Source organism: Patella vulgata, chromosome 7 (genome assembly GCF_932274485.2).
Source record: "Patella vulgata chromosome 7, xgPatVulg1.2, whole genome shotgun sequence".
NCBI lineage: Eukaryota > Metazoa > Mollusca > Gastropoda > Patellidae > Patella > Patella vulgata.
In genome coordinates this window covers 57,658,669-57,675,062 of record NC_065885.2, presented here as the reverse complement: position 1 = coordinate 57,675,062, position 16,394 = coordinate 57,658,669, and the positions used below count along the sequence as shown (strand labels likewise).

Below are 16,394 nucleotides of genomic sequence, written 5' to 3'. Positions count from 1 at the left end.
GATTACTGATTGAGGATTGAATTAACACCATCCATAACTTGTGAACAAAGAAACAGAGAGAGAGAGAGAGAGAGAGAGAGAGAGTTTAACGTCCAGTCGGCACAAACTAGGTCATTTAGGGACTAACATATGGTTTAATTTTATTTCAATAATTCGGTTGCACGTAGGGGTCTTTAGCAGTGGAAGGAAACCGGAGGACCCGAAGAAAACCCATGAGATTGGACAGGCGACCCTACTCCTTGTCACATATAACCAGGGAATCGAAACCACGCCAATTAAATCAATGACATACCTTATGATACAGCGCCCACGTGCTAACCATTCGGCCATCCAACCCCACTAAACTTGTGAACAACTATGTCTGAAGAACCACCCACAGTTTAGACCTGCTTTTTTAAAAACAAAAGCACAAACCGGAAGTTGTTTGAATTATTATTACTTTCTACCATCTGACAGATCTTCTGTTTTTGAAATGAAAAGGATTTTAACGTCCTACTCTTCTACACCAGCCACACAGCGAACTAACTACTTCGAGAATAGATCTCTGCCGTGAATGGCCGCCATATCCAAAAATTAGTAAATTGTTTTGTAATGCGGTTCTACTTCGTTTCACATCTGGCATACACACAAAGACTAAATAAACCTATTCGATTCAAAATGCAAGTAGAATAAATACGTCTCAAAATTCTCGAAGTATACTTAGTGCCTTGGACTAAAATCGTCGATTTAGGACTTAAAATGTCGGTCAACTAGCTTAGTGTCTGTTCTCAAGCGGCGCTAACTGTAGACAGACAGCCGAAGTTTGGTATGCAACCAGCCATGTGCAATGTGTTTTGAGATCCGCCTATTCTTCACGGGTTCTTTTACGTGCACGGCAAAAAGTGGTCGGTGGACTCACTAAGGGAGAAAAAAACGTGAAACACTTGCATTTTATTCTTGCAAATAGTTATTTGATTTGTCCGAACAAAATATGTTTTTTGCAACGTTTTGGTTGGTACATGTCGATATGGTCCATTAAAACTAGGAAATCCATCTATCACTGTATGAATTTCAGAGTTTGTGATTAATTGCATAATATTATTGATTTAAGCTCTATTAGTGTGGAACAGTCGCTTCAAATCATTCTCAAACCACAAAAACCCCACTCTCTCACGCAATCAGAGGATTCCATTTTAACACATTTAAAACGTTCCAAGGACCCAGTACGGTCTTAAACAATGAAGTTTAAAGATTTATTGACGCCTACGTAACGGATTAACTTCTTTCAAAAACAGAAAATCAATGCTGCAAGCGATTCTCAGATTCTGTCATAAAGGGTCTTTATAAGAGGTCAATAAACCTACAGTTAATGAAATTGATTTACAATTTAATAAAGCTTGAATAAAATACTTTGTAAAAATACACTCGAGCGCAATTAGATTAAAATACATTAATCAATATGCATTATAAAGTATCTGAAGACGCCTATAAGGACAGACAAATGAAATGAAATGAAATGGGGTTTAACGTCCTACTGTTCTGCTCCGGCTGGGCTAATGAAAACGGGAATACGCCATACAGTGTGCTATGAGGGAAATTTTGTTCGAACAGCGGCACTATGGCTTACTCTTATATCGAATTCCAACTACCAAGGGACCTCGATTTTTCGTCCCATCCGAACGACTATATAGAATAAGGCCAGACTAGATGTATATCAGAATAAGGACGTAAACTGGTTTAGTGTTATTTCTTTATATTAACTGCTGCATTGTTTTTTTTTATCTGGATTTTTCACTATGTCACAGGTCTTTCTTACACACACTGTGGTCTTAAATATCTTCTACCCCTCTCGGCTTTCAACAAATTGTGTTTAATCTTGAGTATGCATTGGCGTACGGGCAGAATTTTCTAGGGCAGGGGAACCCTTGGGTAGGCTGTATCATTTTTGCCTGAAAACTTCGGCAGCCACGGCAATAAAATCAACCTACATAAATCTACCAGATAGCGCCTGATCACAAAATAACCGTAGTAAAATCTCGATAAATAACGACAAGTAGTGCCCGGAGTGAATTTTCTGGTACTGCAGCATAGGTCATTTCGGGACTAACACATGGTTCAATTTGATTTCAATAATTCGCTTGCGCGTAGGGGGTCTTTAGCAGTGGGAGGAAAAAGGAGGACCCGGAGAAAACCCACGAGGTTGGACAGGTGACCCCACTCCTTGTCACGTACAACCGGTGAATCGTAAACACGCCAGTTGACTCAATGACAGAAATTATTATACAGCGCGCACGTGCTAACCATTCAGTCATCTAAACCCCCGATGAGTTTGAGAACTAGACACCCTGAATCAAAATCAGAATTGTGTGATTTTATGAAACTCCGCTTGGAATTTGCATCAAGGAAATATATATATGACTATTAATGAAATGGTGTGTATACAGAGAGAGAAAAATGGGCTTTAACGTCCACTCGAAACAAACTAGGTCATTTCGGGACTAACAAATGGTTCAGTTATATTTCAATAATTCGCTTGCGCGTCGGGGTCTTTAGAAGTGGGAGGAAACTGGAGAACCCGGAGAAAACCCACGAGTTTGGACAGGTGTTGTGCATACAATATGCAAATAAGATTGTTCGTTTTTCGTGCATATTGTCAGCCAATAGTTATAATTTTTACCGCGATTCGACTGTCCCATTCAATGATAAAATATTGGTTTCAGTGCATGAATTAACACACGAGGCCCAGATGCATCTCTTCTCAAAATAGGCCCAGATGTCCATTCTCTTAATTGGTCCAGGTGTATGCTAAAATTGGGGTTTGTGTGAATGAATTGACACACCGGATCCAGATGTACACTTACTCTACCCATGATTGATTATGAATAACCGAACCAATTAATTTTGAAAACCCAAATAAAAAATGAATGAATGTAATATTCAACCTGAACAGTTGTTTTACAAATGTTTGATTGATCACGTATCAAGAGTAACGAGCTTGTCATGCGCTTTCCTATACCAATTTCAATTTCTGGTCTTAGGGAACACCAATTAAAAATTCAGTTTCTCCAGTGAAAAATACTAATTTAGAAAGACAAAGTACTTAGTCGATCATCTCAAAAGCTGTTAGTTCCTAATATTTAAGTTTTGAAATGAAATGGGGTTTAACGTCCTACTGTTCTGCTCCTAACCTGGGCTAATACAGTGTGCTATGAGGGAAATTTTGCCCGGGCAGCGGCGCTACGGCCTACTCTTATATCGAATTCTAACTGCCAAGGGATCTTTTACGTGCACGCCAATGTGAACACGGGACCTCGGTTTTTCGTCCCATCCGAACGACTAGACAGATTTAAGTTTTGAAATTTTAACAAAACATCGCACACAGGAATTGAGTGGGTTATTTATTGATAAAGGTAAATTGGTTTGGCCTATAAATAAGTATGGAGTTTAATCAGGCAAGTAGAGTAGCAGACGTAAATTATACGGTCACCTCAAAGGTTCATTTCTTTAGGCCAGAAGAAATTATTAACGAGGCATGCATTAATTAACTAAGGCCCCCGTCAGACCGACCGTGCTGGCGTCCTTACTGTGCTGCTGCGACCGTACGGCGACCAGAAAATACACAAGGTCACCGGCAAACGTGAACACAACGCGAGAAAATGTCCCAAAAAATTACAAACTTGAAAAAAGTCGCGTTCTCACAGCTTTCCAGGTCAGATCGTAGACCCTTGGCGTTTGCTTTAAACCGCGATCTTTGGCGACCATGGAGACCACAACAATACCTAGCGTTTCCAACGCGCCTTTAGCACGCTTATGGCGATCTTAACGCGCGCTGAGCCCATTTTCCGTCGCCGTAGCAGCGCAGTAAGGACGCGACCCCGGTCTGATTGGGGTATTATACCAAGACCATAATAAACTTACTAAGACCATAATCAACGCTCGATGCGATCGGATGGCTGCGATATAAGGAGATTTAAATATGTTTTGTGGTCGATGCGGTTACCGAAAAAATGGATACTCGAGACTTTGTTTATTATCGTAACTACAACGGTAGTAATGACAATCGAGGCTAGGCTATAATTGTATCGCAAATATCTAGGCTCAGAGTGAAGTAATTTGACTGAAATTGTCAGCATATTCTCTTTTCATTATCTATTTTTAACTATTATAGCGAGAACTGTCAGCTCTTTATCTAATGCCACTTTAACTCACCGATAATTAATCGTACTTCATTTTAAAGTTACAATTTCATATTTTCTAAGAAAGTCAAAAATAATTATTTCTATGTCGTTTGCTCAATAGGTTGTCAACTCACTATTATACGATCATAGGTTATCTTTCTCACACTTAAAAATCTTCACACCGGAAATAATAACACAATTACCTCCCTTGTTTTCCTATTCCCCACCATGGAATAGCTATCTTCAAACGTTTGAATTTGAAGTTGAAAATGATATTTTTGCCAATTTCTCAACTGACAATAGTGAATTATAGGATTAATAGGATTATTCTTTAACACGGTAGGACTGTTTATAGATACCATCTATTTTAGGGCTTTATTCTAATGCATTTTAAAAATATAACTTAAAAACATGAAATTGTAACTTTAAAGTAGAAGCAGATTGATGAAATATATGTATTAATAAAATTATTGGCATTATGCCACGTTTACTACATTGAAATAATGTATATTATATTGAAAAAGAAATGAAATGGGGTTTAACGCCCCACTGTTCTGCACCGACTAGGCTAATGAAGATGGGCAATAACCATGCAGTGTGCTACGAGGGGCATTTGTGCCTGACAGCGGCGCTACGGCTTACTTTTATTTCAAATTCCAACTACCAAGGGTTCTTTTACGTACATGCGACCCAATCTGTAACAGAGGCAGACTACCATACAAATATTTAAAGGTAATTTGTACTTTATGTTAAGGTACAACCGTCAATTTAAAACATAGTGTCTGAACCTCCTCTCTCTGTTGCACCTATTCTTCATTTTAGAGGGAACTGGTTTTTGTCGCTCAAACGAGCAGAATTCAGCCTTTTGTATAGCTGCATCCTTGCATATAATAAAGATGTATACAGCAATTAAAAACATTGAAATATTAATTCAGTATGTTTCAACTGTGGTCTATTTTCATCCAGAGGCATTTACATATTGTATGCTACATCAGTTAACTATGGCACGTGAGACGCAGATGTTACAATACATTTTATTTATTAAATTTTGTTACGCTTAAACATTTTAGTTGTGTTTAATTTATTAAACATGCATTAAGCAATAGATAAATCTGCCTATTGCAGATCCTTCTTTGGGCCTGCAATGTTATCTAAATTATTAATTGGACATTAATGAACTCATCCAGACCATAATCAACTCTGCGATATTTACTGGATTTGAATACATTTTGTGATGGATAATTTAACGTAAAAATGCAAATCGAGCATTTGCTATCATACCAACTTCAGTAATGACGACCGAGACTAGGCTAATGTCTCGGTTCAGAGTGAAGCAATTTGGCTGAAATTTTCAACATATTTTGTTTTCATTATCTATTTTTTTTTAACTATTATAGCGAGAACTGTCAACTCTTTATCTAATCTTATCTAATGCCCCTACGATGCTCCATTGGCCAAAATATCAAATTTCTCAAAATCTACTTAAATTGGCAATTTAACATTTAATTAAGAAAACAAGATGAAAACAAAAATACCAACGTTAGATAATCGCGCGACTTGGATTCCATCGAATTCAAAACAGGCCTATCATTATTAAACAAAATGACCGCGGGCTTATTGCATAGAAAGCAGCATAGATCGATGAAATTTCAAATCCACATCTCTTTGTAAATACAGAGCTAAATCATTATTGGACTGATATTTACATTAGAGATTCATCTTTGACACTATGGTAGTTTGCAAGTGATTCCTATTGTCTAAAATGGCGCACCAGGGGCCTGTTTCACGCAATTTTAACTAAGATAAAATCTAAATTTTAGTAATTTGATTGGATAATATTAGGCCACACAAAATAAATGTCTTGTTTCTCGGGCAACTGACAGCTGAAACTGTAGGGAGGGAGGGCGGTTTCTTTTTTTTTTTTACTCATTGATGGTGCAAAATAAAATTTGGCTATTGCTGAAAATTGTTGGGGCGGGAGGGCGGTCTTTCTTTTTTTTTTTTTTTAAAAGAGAAAGTCATTACTTGTTTACGTTTTTGCTTTCCGTTATATTCAACTTTATTGTACATACTTAAAACATAAACCCAAAATCAAGTCTACTAAAACACTGAGACTGAACACTGACTGAAAGGAAAATAATTTTCCATATTTAATTCACATAATTGAAATTGGTTTAAAATAAAATTCCATACGACTATGTAATAGCCCTCCATAAAGACAACAATATTTTTAAAAACTAAGCCTCTTTCACCAGGTGTATCAAAAATAATAATCATGGTAAACAGTATTTAAAACTAAATCTAGTATCGCCGGTTTATTTATAATTATTTACCGAATTCCAACCAATGCATGTCACACCGTGTCATCGGTATTGGAGATTGCCGGAAATACTGTTTCTTGGGATATTCGGTGTGTTTCTCAGGATATTCGGTGTTCTATCCGGTGTTTATATTGAATGACTATTTAAATCTAACTAACAACTGGTCAGTAAAACCATCAAATCGGTAATCCAATTATTATTTTCCGGATTATCGAAAGTACCGTAAATGTGCTAATAATGACCCAGATTCTAAGGTATGCATTATGACGACTATCGTCATCGTATCGTATTCTTAGCTATAATTAATTAACCTGTTCTACGGTTCATTATTTTATCAATAGGATTTTCCAAACAAGGACCGACTGAAGCCGGCAATAATGAGCCGATTACGATCGAATGATTGAAATATTGTCGCCAATGACTTTTAACAGGAATCAAATTCTAGTTTATCAGGGGAGGTAATTAATATCACGTGATACAAAATGGAGGTTCTTTCGATATCAATAAAAAAGGCAAATCTGCCAAACTTCGCCATTGTTTGGATAAAAAAGACAGCATGTTCATCTGAATCAGTTTTAATACATTTGAATAGATATACATGTATGGCGGATGTAGGTACATGCGGGATATTTTTTTTACGACTTGCTTGTCGATGTGCGGGCGGGCGTTACATATTTATTTTTTTTCATCAAGACTAATAAATAGACTGCACGCGCAACCAATTTTGCGTGCGGGCGGTGCCCGAGAAACAAGTTATTTTATTTGTGTTGCCTTAGATTGATTTTAGTGCTTAGCCAATCAAAATTGAAGAATCTACTAAAATTCGGATTTTATCTTTAGTTAAGATTTCGTGAAACGGGGTCCTGGACTCTAATATAATATTCCAGCCTCGTGGGTTTTCTCCGGGTCCTCTGGTTTCCTCCCACTGCTAAAGACCCCTACGCGCAAGCGAATTATGGAAATAAAGTTAAACCATGTTAGTCCCGAAATGACCTAGTTTGTGTCGAGTGGACGTTAACCCCCCCCCCCTCCCTCTCTCATATAATATAAAGTACGAATACGTATAGCACGTTATCCACCTTTGTATCTAATATAAGGCGCTGTATAAAGTGCTTTAAATCACTTTAGATCTCAAGGGCTGTCTTTGAGTTAAGTGGCGTTTGTTTTCGATCCCATGCTTGTACGTGACAAGGAGTAGGGTCGCTTGACATTTTGACTTTATGTGAACCATCTGTAATGTTGTGCGTAAAATAATATTATAGATTCTACTACATGCTAGCCTGTAGGTAGCGGGTTCCCTCCCGGTGTTGGCCGAGAACGTTCATCGAGGTTTTCCGGCGTGGATTTCCCCTTGTCAGTGGTCCAGTGAGAAGGACTATTCCCATTGAGCCATCGTGTCCCTATGTAAATAATAGAATACATTTATTCTCATACGTTTGTTTTTTAAATCAAGTAGAAACACACAGTATAACTATGTTCTTTTGCCAAATATTATTTTTTTCTACCAGGAATTTGTGGAATGTGCCTACATTTTTTCTTATAGAATACGAATGTACACAAGTTATTGTTAGTTATCGGATGTTGTTGCTGGATGGGAGTCACGTTGTTCGGTCAGTGTTGCGCTGAGTATATAGCTCTGGTTCGGTCAGTGTAGTGCTGACTCAGTCAGTGTAGTCTGGTTCCGTCAGTGTAGCTCTGGTTCAGATAGCGTGGTCTGGTTCGGTCAGTGTAGCGCTGGTTCAGATAGCGTGGTCTGGTTCGGTCAGTGTAGCGCTGTTTCAGTGTGACACTGACTCGGCCAGTGTGGTCTGGTTCGGTCAGTGTAGCGCTGGTTCAGTCAGTGTGACACTGACTAGGCCAGTATGGTGTGATTCAGTCCGTGTGGCACTAAGGATGGAGAGGCGACCCTACTCCCTGTCACGTACAAGCGGTGAATCGAAACCTCGCCACAAGATATACATTGTCCGTCAATTTTAAAGCACCACTGAGAACACTTCCCATCCCCCTCGTTGTTCTGAGCTACTTACGACCCTGGTTTAAGTTCATGTACTATTAATCAGGAGCTGATCCAGGGCTCAGTTAGATAAACAAAATGTAAAACAACATTTTTATGGAAAAGTGTCTCGGTCGTGTGCTATATCCGTTATCACCATGTAGATGGTGGGATGGGGTGGGCCACAATTAATGCTTTGCATCAATGATATTGAATCACAGTGTGAGCCTATTAATTCATAATAAAAATCGACTTCAAACGGGGTGTTGGATTTCTCTCTTTAATAAGCCCAGTGTGTATGTATGCCTACGTAATTTGGAGGAGGGGGCGGGGTCGAATGATCTGTCATTGAGTCAACTGGCGTGGTTTCGATTCCCCGGTTGTACGTGACAAGGAGTAGGGTCGACTGACCATTCTCGTGGGTTTTCGCCGGGACCGCCCACTGCTAAAAACCACAACGCGCAAGCGAATTATTGAAATGGAATTGAAACATGTGTTGGTCCCGAAATGACAGTTTGTGTCGAGTGGACATACCCCCCCTTTCTCTCTCTCTCTCTCTCTCTCTCTCTCTCTCGTAATTTGGAGACGATTATCGGCCTATAGCATCATGCATTGTCAACTGTCGAAGTTCCTTAACAGGTACCTGACAAACCCCCTCCTGCAAAATTTCCTGGATCTGACCCTGATTGATCTCTCGATAACATAACTAATGGAAAACAATCGGTATATAGCCTACTCATTTAAGAATTAGATATTCCAAATTCTGAATTTAGAACTGTTTTCAATTTCAGTCCGAAATAGGGAACACGGAACGAAATATAGATCTGTATTTTTTAATCAGATTGATTGTAGTCCGGAAGAAGGCAAACCTGACAAACGAATGACAAGAACAAAGAAACGAATAAAATAACTCCCCCATAAGTCAACTGATAATGTTGAATTGTTATCAAATCAAATATTTATAAAATACTTTTATTTTGTAATGTCAATGAAAACGACTTCCCCTGGGAACACACTTTAATATTTTTAATGGCGTGATGCAGCACCGCAATGAAAAATAAAATTCACACTAATTATTTGAATACTTTTTATATGAACGTAATCATCTATGACCTTTACTCGACTCGCGAGTTTATTTTTGTAAAGGTTTTCGGTGAACTGATTTCACTGTTGAGTGCATATAGAATATGAAAGCTTGTCATATTTATTTGATGTGTAAAAATGTTTACGTATGGTTGTCAATTTTTAACCAACGTAGGCCTATATATGAAATCCTGTTTGGTTGTAAATTGATTTAAAAATATTTTTCAACAAAAGTAGAAATAATTCAGATACAAAACAACGACATAATTTGTTGGTTATGTGAATTACCAAATTAGAAGTGGTATCGTGTGTTCTGGAAAGAATAAACATTAGCCCAGTCGAAGCAGAAAAGTAGGACACTACTCCTTCGTCAACAATACCCATCACAGTGTGATTACAATAAGAAAGTTTTTCAAACCCGGTTCTGAGTCATCTGGCGTAGCGCCTCCGGTGGTTACAAGGATAGTGCCAAGTCGTTCATATATTAAGATGGTACAGAAAACCGAGGTCCACCGTGTATACATTGCCGTGCACGCAAAAGAACCCTTGGTGGCTGGAGTTCGGAAACGAGTAGCAAGAAACGCCGTAGCCCCCACCCCACCCCATGCATGGCGTATGGGCGTCTGTTTTCACCCGGTTGGCACAGAACCGTAGGATGATAAACCCCAATTCATTAAAATGGAAAGCATATCAGAATATATATATATATTAGCAGACGAGCATAACCATAAAAATTTCATTCTTAAACTTGTTTCAGATCCAGCTATTCTACGAAATATTGGTCCAAATTTTATTAATAACCCTTACCTTCAAAGGTTCATACTCAATTCCGTTAGCACAAATCATCATTGGCGAATTCTTCATGGCATATACTGAACATCCACGTTTTATTTTGTTCTCTCTTTATTTATTCCAAAGACCAGTTGCGCTTGCCGATTCTGTTAGCTTTCTGTCTGTCTGAGTACTGGTAAATAGCACACGTATCAAGTTGAATACAATGCTATGCCACCAACTAAAATCCTCAATGTAGTTATTGGCGTAAATAAAATAACAACACGTAATGCACAAACCATACAGCAACTTAAAAACAAAAATACTACATAAAACGCACAAGGAAAACAGAATCGGAGCCAAATTCCATCAACTTATTCGTTTCTTTACGACCACAAAAGTTTCACGGCCACCTATTCCCACTTTCGTTTTTTGGTAGATGTCAGACAAGGTACTGAATAATTCATCTGCAATCCCATCGATTTTCAGATCAGATTCCTTTCTTTAGTAACAGGTTCTCTAAAATGCGCTTATAGTTCTTAAGTCAGACGCATGAGACGTGGTTGCGGGGCGAAGGTAGTACATGTATAGAAATTCTTCCAATGTCCGTTAACGCCGAAGAAACTTCAATCAATGACATAAAATACGCAGTCTTCCCTCTTCGCTTGACGCATTAATTAATCTTAAAGACAATGCTTGAGGCATTATCGCATCGTTTAGTATTCCGCTCACAAGCGCCGAAAACAACTCAATGCAATGTGATATCATACGGTTGAAAGGCTGTTCGTGTTTCACAAATTATTACCGAGTTAACTCGTATTGCTGACAACCCTTCGGTGTTATAATTCACCAGTTAGTCAATCTCTCGTAGAACGTGTAGCTGACGAGTTAGTATTGATTAATTTCCACAAATTGTTAATACAAATTTTACTGAAATAAATAAATCTACAAATTTATACGTTTTTGTTTAGAGTACAAGCAGCTGTTACCATGGTGCCATAGAATTGGTGTCATTTAATTAAATAAAATTTAACGTAAATAATGACCCGTAATTATGTCCGTAGATTCAAAACAATACAGGGTTAGTTACGCGAATGTTTTACACACACATAAAACCCCCCCAGAATTATGGTCCTATTTAGCTTTTACACATTCCTAGATAAATTGAACAGATTTTAAAACTAATCAACTATCAGGCTACTCGTTTTCTCGTCGTTAAATAATTCCACATTTCTTAATGAAATAATCCAAGTTCGGAGACGCCTGCTTAAACAGTTGAACACCGTCACAGCGCTACAAATAAACTAGAAACCGTTTGAGCAGCAACGGGTCTTTATATTTGCCGTTACAAATCATCACATTGCTATACAAAAAAAGTGAAGTCGGTGATTTTGTTTAAATACCATCTGCTTTTTGTCAACAAAGTAATCCAAACGGCGGCATGTGGCAGACGACAGAATCTTCCCGCTTCTGTGACCCAACTGTCAGCTGGCACGCGCGGTACGTAAACTTCTTGCATGACTGATTCGATGGTTGAAAGGAGAGCACGAGTCGTATCTCATAGTATATATAAGCATATGCTCTTAAGTGTTTTCATTGTATTCACTAGACCTGCACGAAATACAACTTTGCTTTAAAAACTTATACGAGGGAATGTGGTTTTGATTGCAATCATAAGTCTATAAAAAGCTAAAAGCCAAAGAATAAAAATGAAGGGAATAGAATCTGTAAGTTGACCCTTCGTTCGTCAACAACTGGTTTATGAATGAGATAGAGGATACATATTTAACAGTTGTTTTTCATAATGTGTTTGAAGCATTTTGGTCGATGAGAGGACGAATAGTATTTTTAATGTTCCGCGACATTCCGTTCCGGAGTTGTTTACCCCGTTTCTGAAAACCCTGTAAACGCGATAGAGGCTATTGGTGTGAAGCATTGTGCTCATGCGAGGCCAAACTCTGTCGACTTTCACCTTTATGCAACCTTCATGTAAACGTTCACCCAGATTTTTCCGGCGTGGTTCCTACTTGTCAGTGATTCAGGGCGGAGGGCCTGACAAGGACGACTGCCTAGTCGTTCGGATGGGACAAAGAACCGAGGTGCCGTGTACACATTGGCAGTTGGAATTCGATATAAGAGTAAGCCGTAGTGCCGCTGTCCGGGCAACATTTCCCTCATAGCACACTGTATTGCTTATGCCCGTCTTCATTAGCCCAGTTGGACCAGCACAGTAGGACGTTAAACCCCATTTCATCTCATTTCATTTTTGTAACCGTTGTAGAGGCTACAATTTTAACGAATTTGTTAAAATTTAGTGTCAACCATAAGATGATGAAGCCTATTGATGTTCAGCATTCTAGGACTTTCTTTTATAGATGTATATTACGAGTCCGGAAAGGCAGGTGATGACGATAGGCTTATCTAATTTGGTCAACATCCAAGCTTCTGTTTATGGCTATTGTTTACCGGATATTTACTGCGTGGGCATATTTCAACACTTTGTGTGGCTATCTTTTTATGAGAACTTTTGTGAAATGAAATGAAATTGGGTTTAACGTCCTTTTGGGAAGTTTGTAGTTTAATTAAAATTGCTCTAAAGTTTCGTTCCAGTTATTTTTGGGTTGTTTATACTTTAAAAAAAATAAATAAAAAAATACTAAGAGTACATCGTCCTTTCTTTCCGTTAACAAAGTAAACAACCCAAAAATAAATTGGGAAGGTTCTAAGGATGCATTATCAGTCAAAATTCAAAGAAGACTGAACGGAAGGTTTATTGACCGGGGCCAATTTTAGTAGATACTTCAATTTTGATTGGCTAAGCACTAAAATCAATCTAATATTATCCAATTAAATTACTAAAATTTGGGTTTTATCGTAGTTAAAATTTCGTGAAACAGGCTCCGGGACGATTTCTGGGCCCTGTTTCTCGAAATCTTAACTAAAGATAAAATCTAAATTTTAGTAGGTTCTTCAATTTTGATTGGCTAAGCACTAAAATCAATTCAATAATATCCAATCAAATTACTAAAATCTGGATTTTATCGTGGTTAAATTTCGTGAAACAGGCCCCGGGACGATTTCTGCCCTTTATACTAAAATGAATATGACTTGGCTACTAATCTCTCGGTTTATTCTCCCGATGTTAGATATAAGTCGCTCTAACTTTATTTCAATAGCATTCTTTACATTACAAATCGCACTTGACAAAACAGCTATATGTTTTTAAGAAAGATGTTTAGAGGTGTCTTTGTTGACATTTTAAATAGGCGATGGGTTGAATACTTGTAATGCTATTTCATGCACGCCCCATAAATTCTTCAATTATATTTTTAATAGTTTAGATACTAGGGCGGGGTCATGGTGGGTTAAACAGTCATTAGGGCTTTGTGAGGTTTAGAAAATGTAAAGGGATCTTTTACGTGGAAGCCAATGTGTATACGGGTCCTCTGTGTTTCGTTTCATCCTGTTTCACCTTCTGCCCATCACTACCACCAGATGGCAACTCGACTGTAAAATCCCAGTCTATTCTTATTTCGAGTTCTAATAACAGTTATTTCACGTGCACCTCACGTGTACACAGGAACTCGGTTTCTCGTCTTACCCATAGGCGTACGGGCTCGATGACAGTTAGGGGGGCAGAACCCACAATGCCCGAAAATATTTCAGGGTACAGACGGCGGCGCCGGTCTTCTGCGAGAGTGGAGGAGCGGAGCTTACCGCTTAACTGCCACAAACGCGTTTTCCTGCTATTTCAACTTGTGAATACAGCAACTTCAATGTGGTTCAATATAGCGTACCCTTGGTGACTGACCTGAATCCCCCAAAAAACAATCAATGGTCGCGGGGTATGGGGTGGTTTCGAATCCCCGGTTGCACGGGACCATTAGTAGGGTCGCCTGTCCAACCTCGTGGGTTTTCTCCGGCTCCCCCGGTTTCCTCTCACTGCCAAAGACCCCTACGCGCTAGCGAATTATTGAAATAAAATTAAACGATATGTTAGTTTCGAAATGACCTAGTTTGTGTCGAATGGACGATAAACCCATCTCTCTCTCTCTCTCTCTCTCTCTCTCTCTCTCTCTTGTTTGTCTTGAAGACGTGTAATAAGTTAAAAAGTAGTCTTAATTTTTTATTTAATGCAGCGTGACAGAAACTTAATTGTATATCCATTTTTTGTAAAGAAATCAAAACAAAGAACAACAATTTTAAAAGGAGTTTATATTGCTGTTCTGAAATATTTGGCATTAGGGTTTAATACTGTAGGCAGAAATGTGAGATTGTAAACTTTGTATTCAAATTAAATAGGACATTCTGTACAAGAATGCTTCAGCCATAATTTCAAATTCACAAAATTGGATGTTCCTGAACCTTGTTTAAATGTAATAATATTATTCAAAATAAATTACATTTAACTTCCTGATGAGAATGTTAGCGCCTCTGTAAAATACACGTGTGTTACCATTAGTTACGATAGTGACGTAACACTCCTAAATGAAGTTACCGCTGATCTTCGGTAATTAGGAGAGTCTAATGGGTTTTTTTTAATCATGATATTGCTACAAATTAAATAAGAACATCTTTTCGGCGATGAGAGTGATAGTGCCTCTTTAACATACCTGCGTGTTACCATTGGCTACGATAGTGACGTAACATTCTTACACTCAGCGCCTGTCCAACCTCGTTGGTTTTCTCTGGGTCCTCCGGTTTCCTCCCACTGCTAAAGTCCACTACGCGTATGCGAATTATTGAATTAAAATTGAACCTAGTTTCTCTCTCCCTCCCCCCTCTCACTCACTCTCGCTCTCTCTCTCTCTCCCCTCTCCCTGTCTCTCTCTCTCCCTGTCTCTCTCTCTCTCTCCTCTCTCCCTGTCCCTCTCTCTCCCCTCTCCCTGTCTTACACTCATCTTCGGTAATTAGGAGAGAATAGGTTTTTTATGATATTGTTCAAAATTAAATAAGTTCATGTTCTCGGCGATTGTGATAATAAAGGACCCATAGTTACTTGAATAAAAAAAATATAGTTCTATTGTCAGGTGTAAAATAATGTTTGTTTAATAACCATATGGTTTAATAATACAAAGTAAGCTAGGCAACATGTTGCATGGATGCAGGTGGTATAAAACTCTTCACACCTGGGATATTATATATAGTACGGTAGTTATTGAATAGTTCGCGCAGACGCTGAATCTAACATATGGCAAATATGGTAGCGTGATTTTTGACTAGGTTGCCTTTGACAACTGAAGCATACGACATTTTCTTTTTATACTAGGATTTCTTTGATATGAAGTGTGTTAAATTTGGTTTCGTACTTTGTTAATTGTGGGTTACGTTCAAACGCGAGTTTAGTCTGATAAGCGTTATCAATTCAAGAAACGACAAAAAAAGATATAATATTTAAACGACGCTACGGTTTCCAGTATCTGATTTGTCCCGTGTATATGGCGCGTTTCCATATCATTTCTGAACCAAGAGAAATGAAATGAAATGGGGTTTAACGTCCTACTGTTCTGCTCCTAAACTGGGCTAATGAAGACGGGCATATGCCACATTTTTCCCGGGCAGCGGCACTACGGCCTACTCTTATATCGAATTCCAACTGCCAAGGGATCTTTTACGTGCACGCCAATGTGTACACGGGTCATCGTTTTTTCGTCCCATCCGCACGACTGGACAGGTGTCCTTGTCAGGCCCTCCGTCTTGCATCACTGACAAGGGGAAACCACGCCGGAAAATCTGGATGAACTTTCTCGGCCAATGCAGGGATCGGACACCCGACCTCCAGGCTAGCGAGCCAGCGTCTTACCCAGTTAGCCACCGTGATCCCCCTGAACCAAAAGACATTTTTGTGAAAAAATAAGAGGAAGCTGTAGTGAAATGGGGTTTAACGTCCTACTTGTCTCACCAACCGGGCTAATAAAGATGACATACGTCATGCAGTGTGCTGCTATGGGGGACATTTTCCTTGGACAGCGGCGTTTACGTTTTCAATCAATTTAAAGGAGGCAAGTCTCTAACTCAATATCATCCACAGTCTTCAAAATTGGAAACAAGACTCATTGGTCATTTTAA

General features: G+C 38.7%; 1 protein-coding gene across 1 annotated transcript in view; it reads right to left on the bottom strand.

Annotated features, from left to right (window-relative positions):
- LOC126827566 (uncharacterized) overlaps positions 1–11,651 on the bottom strand; it is a 41,965-nt gene extending 30,314 nt beyond the window's left edge. Inside the window, exon 1 of the mRNA XM_050557047.2 lies at positions 10,362–11,651. Within this exon, the coding sequence (XP_050413004.1) occupies positions 10,362–10,418 (57 nt within the window). The 5' untranslated portion in view covers positions 10,419–11,651. The remainder of the gene's footprint in view (positions 1–10,361) is intronic.
- Positions 11,652–16,394: the final 4,743 nt, after the last annotated feature.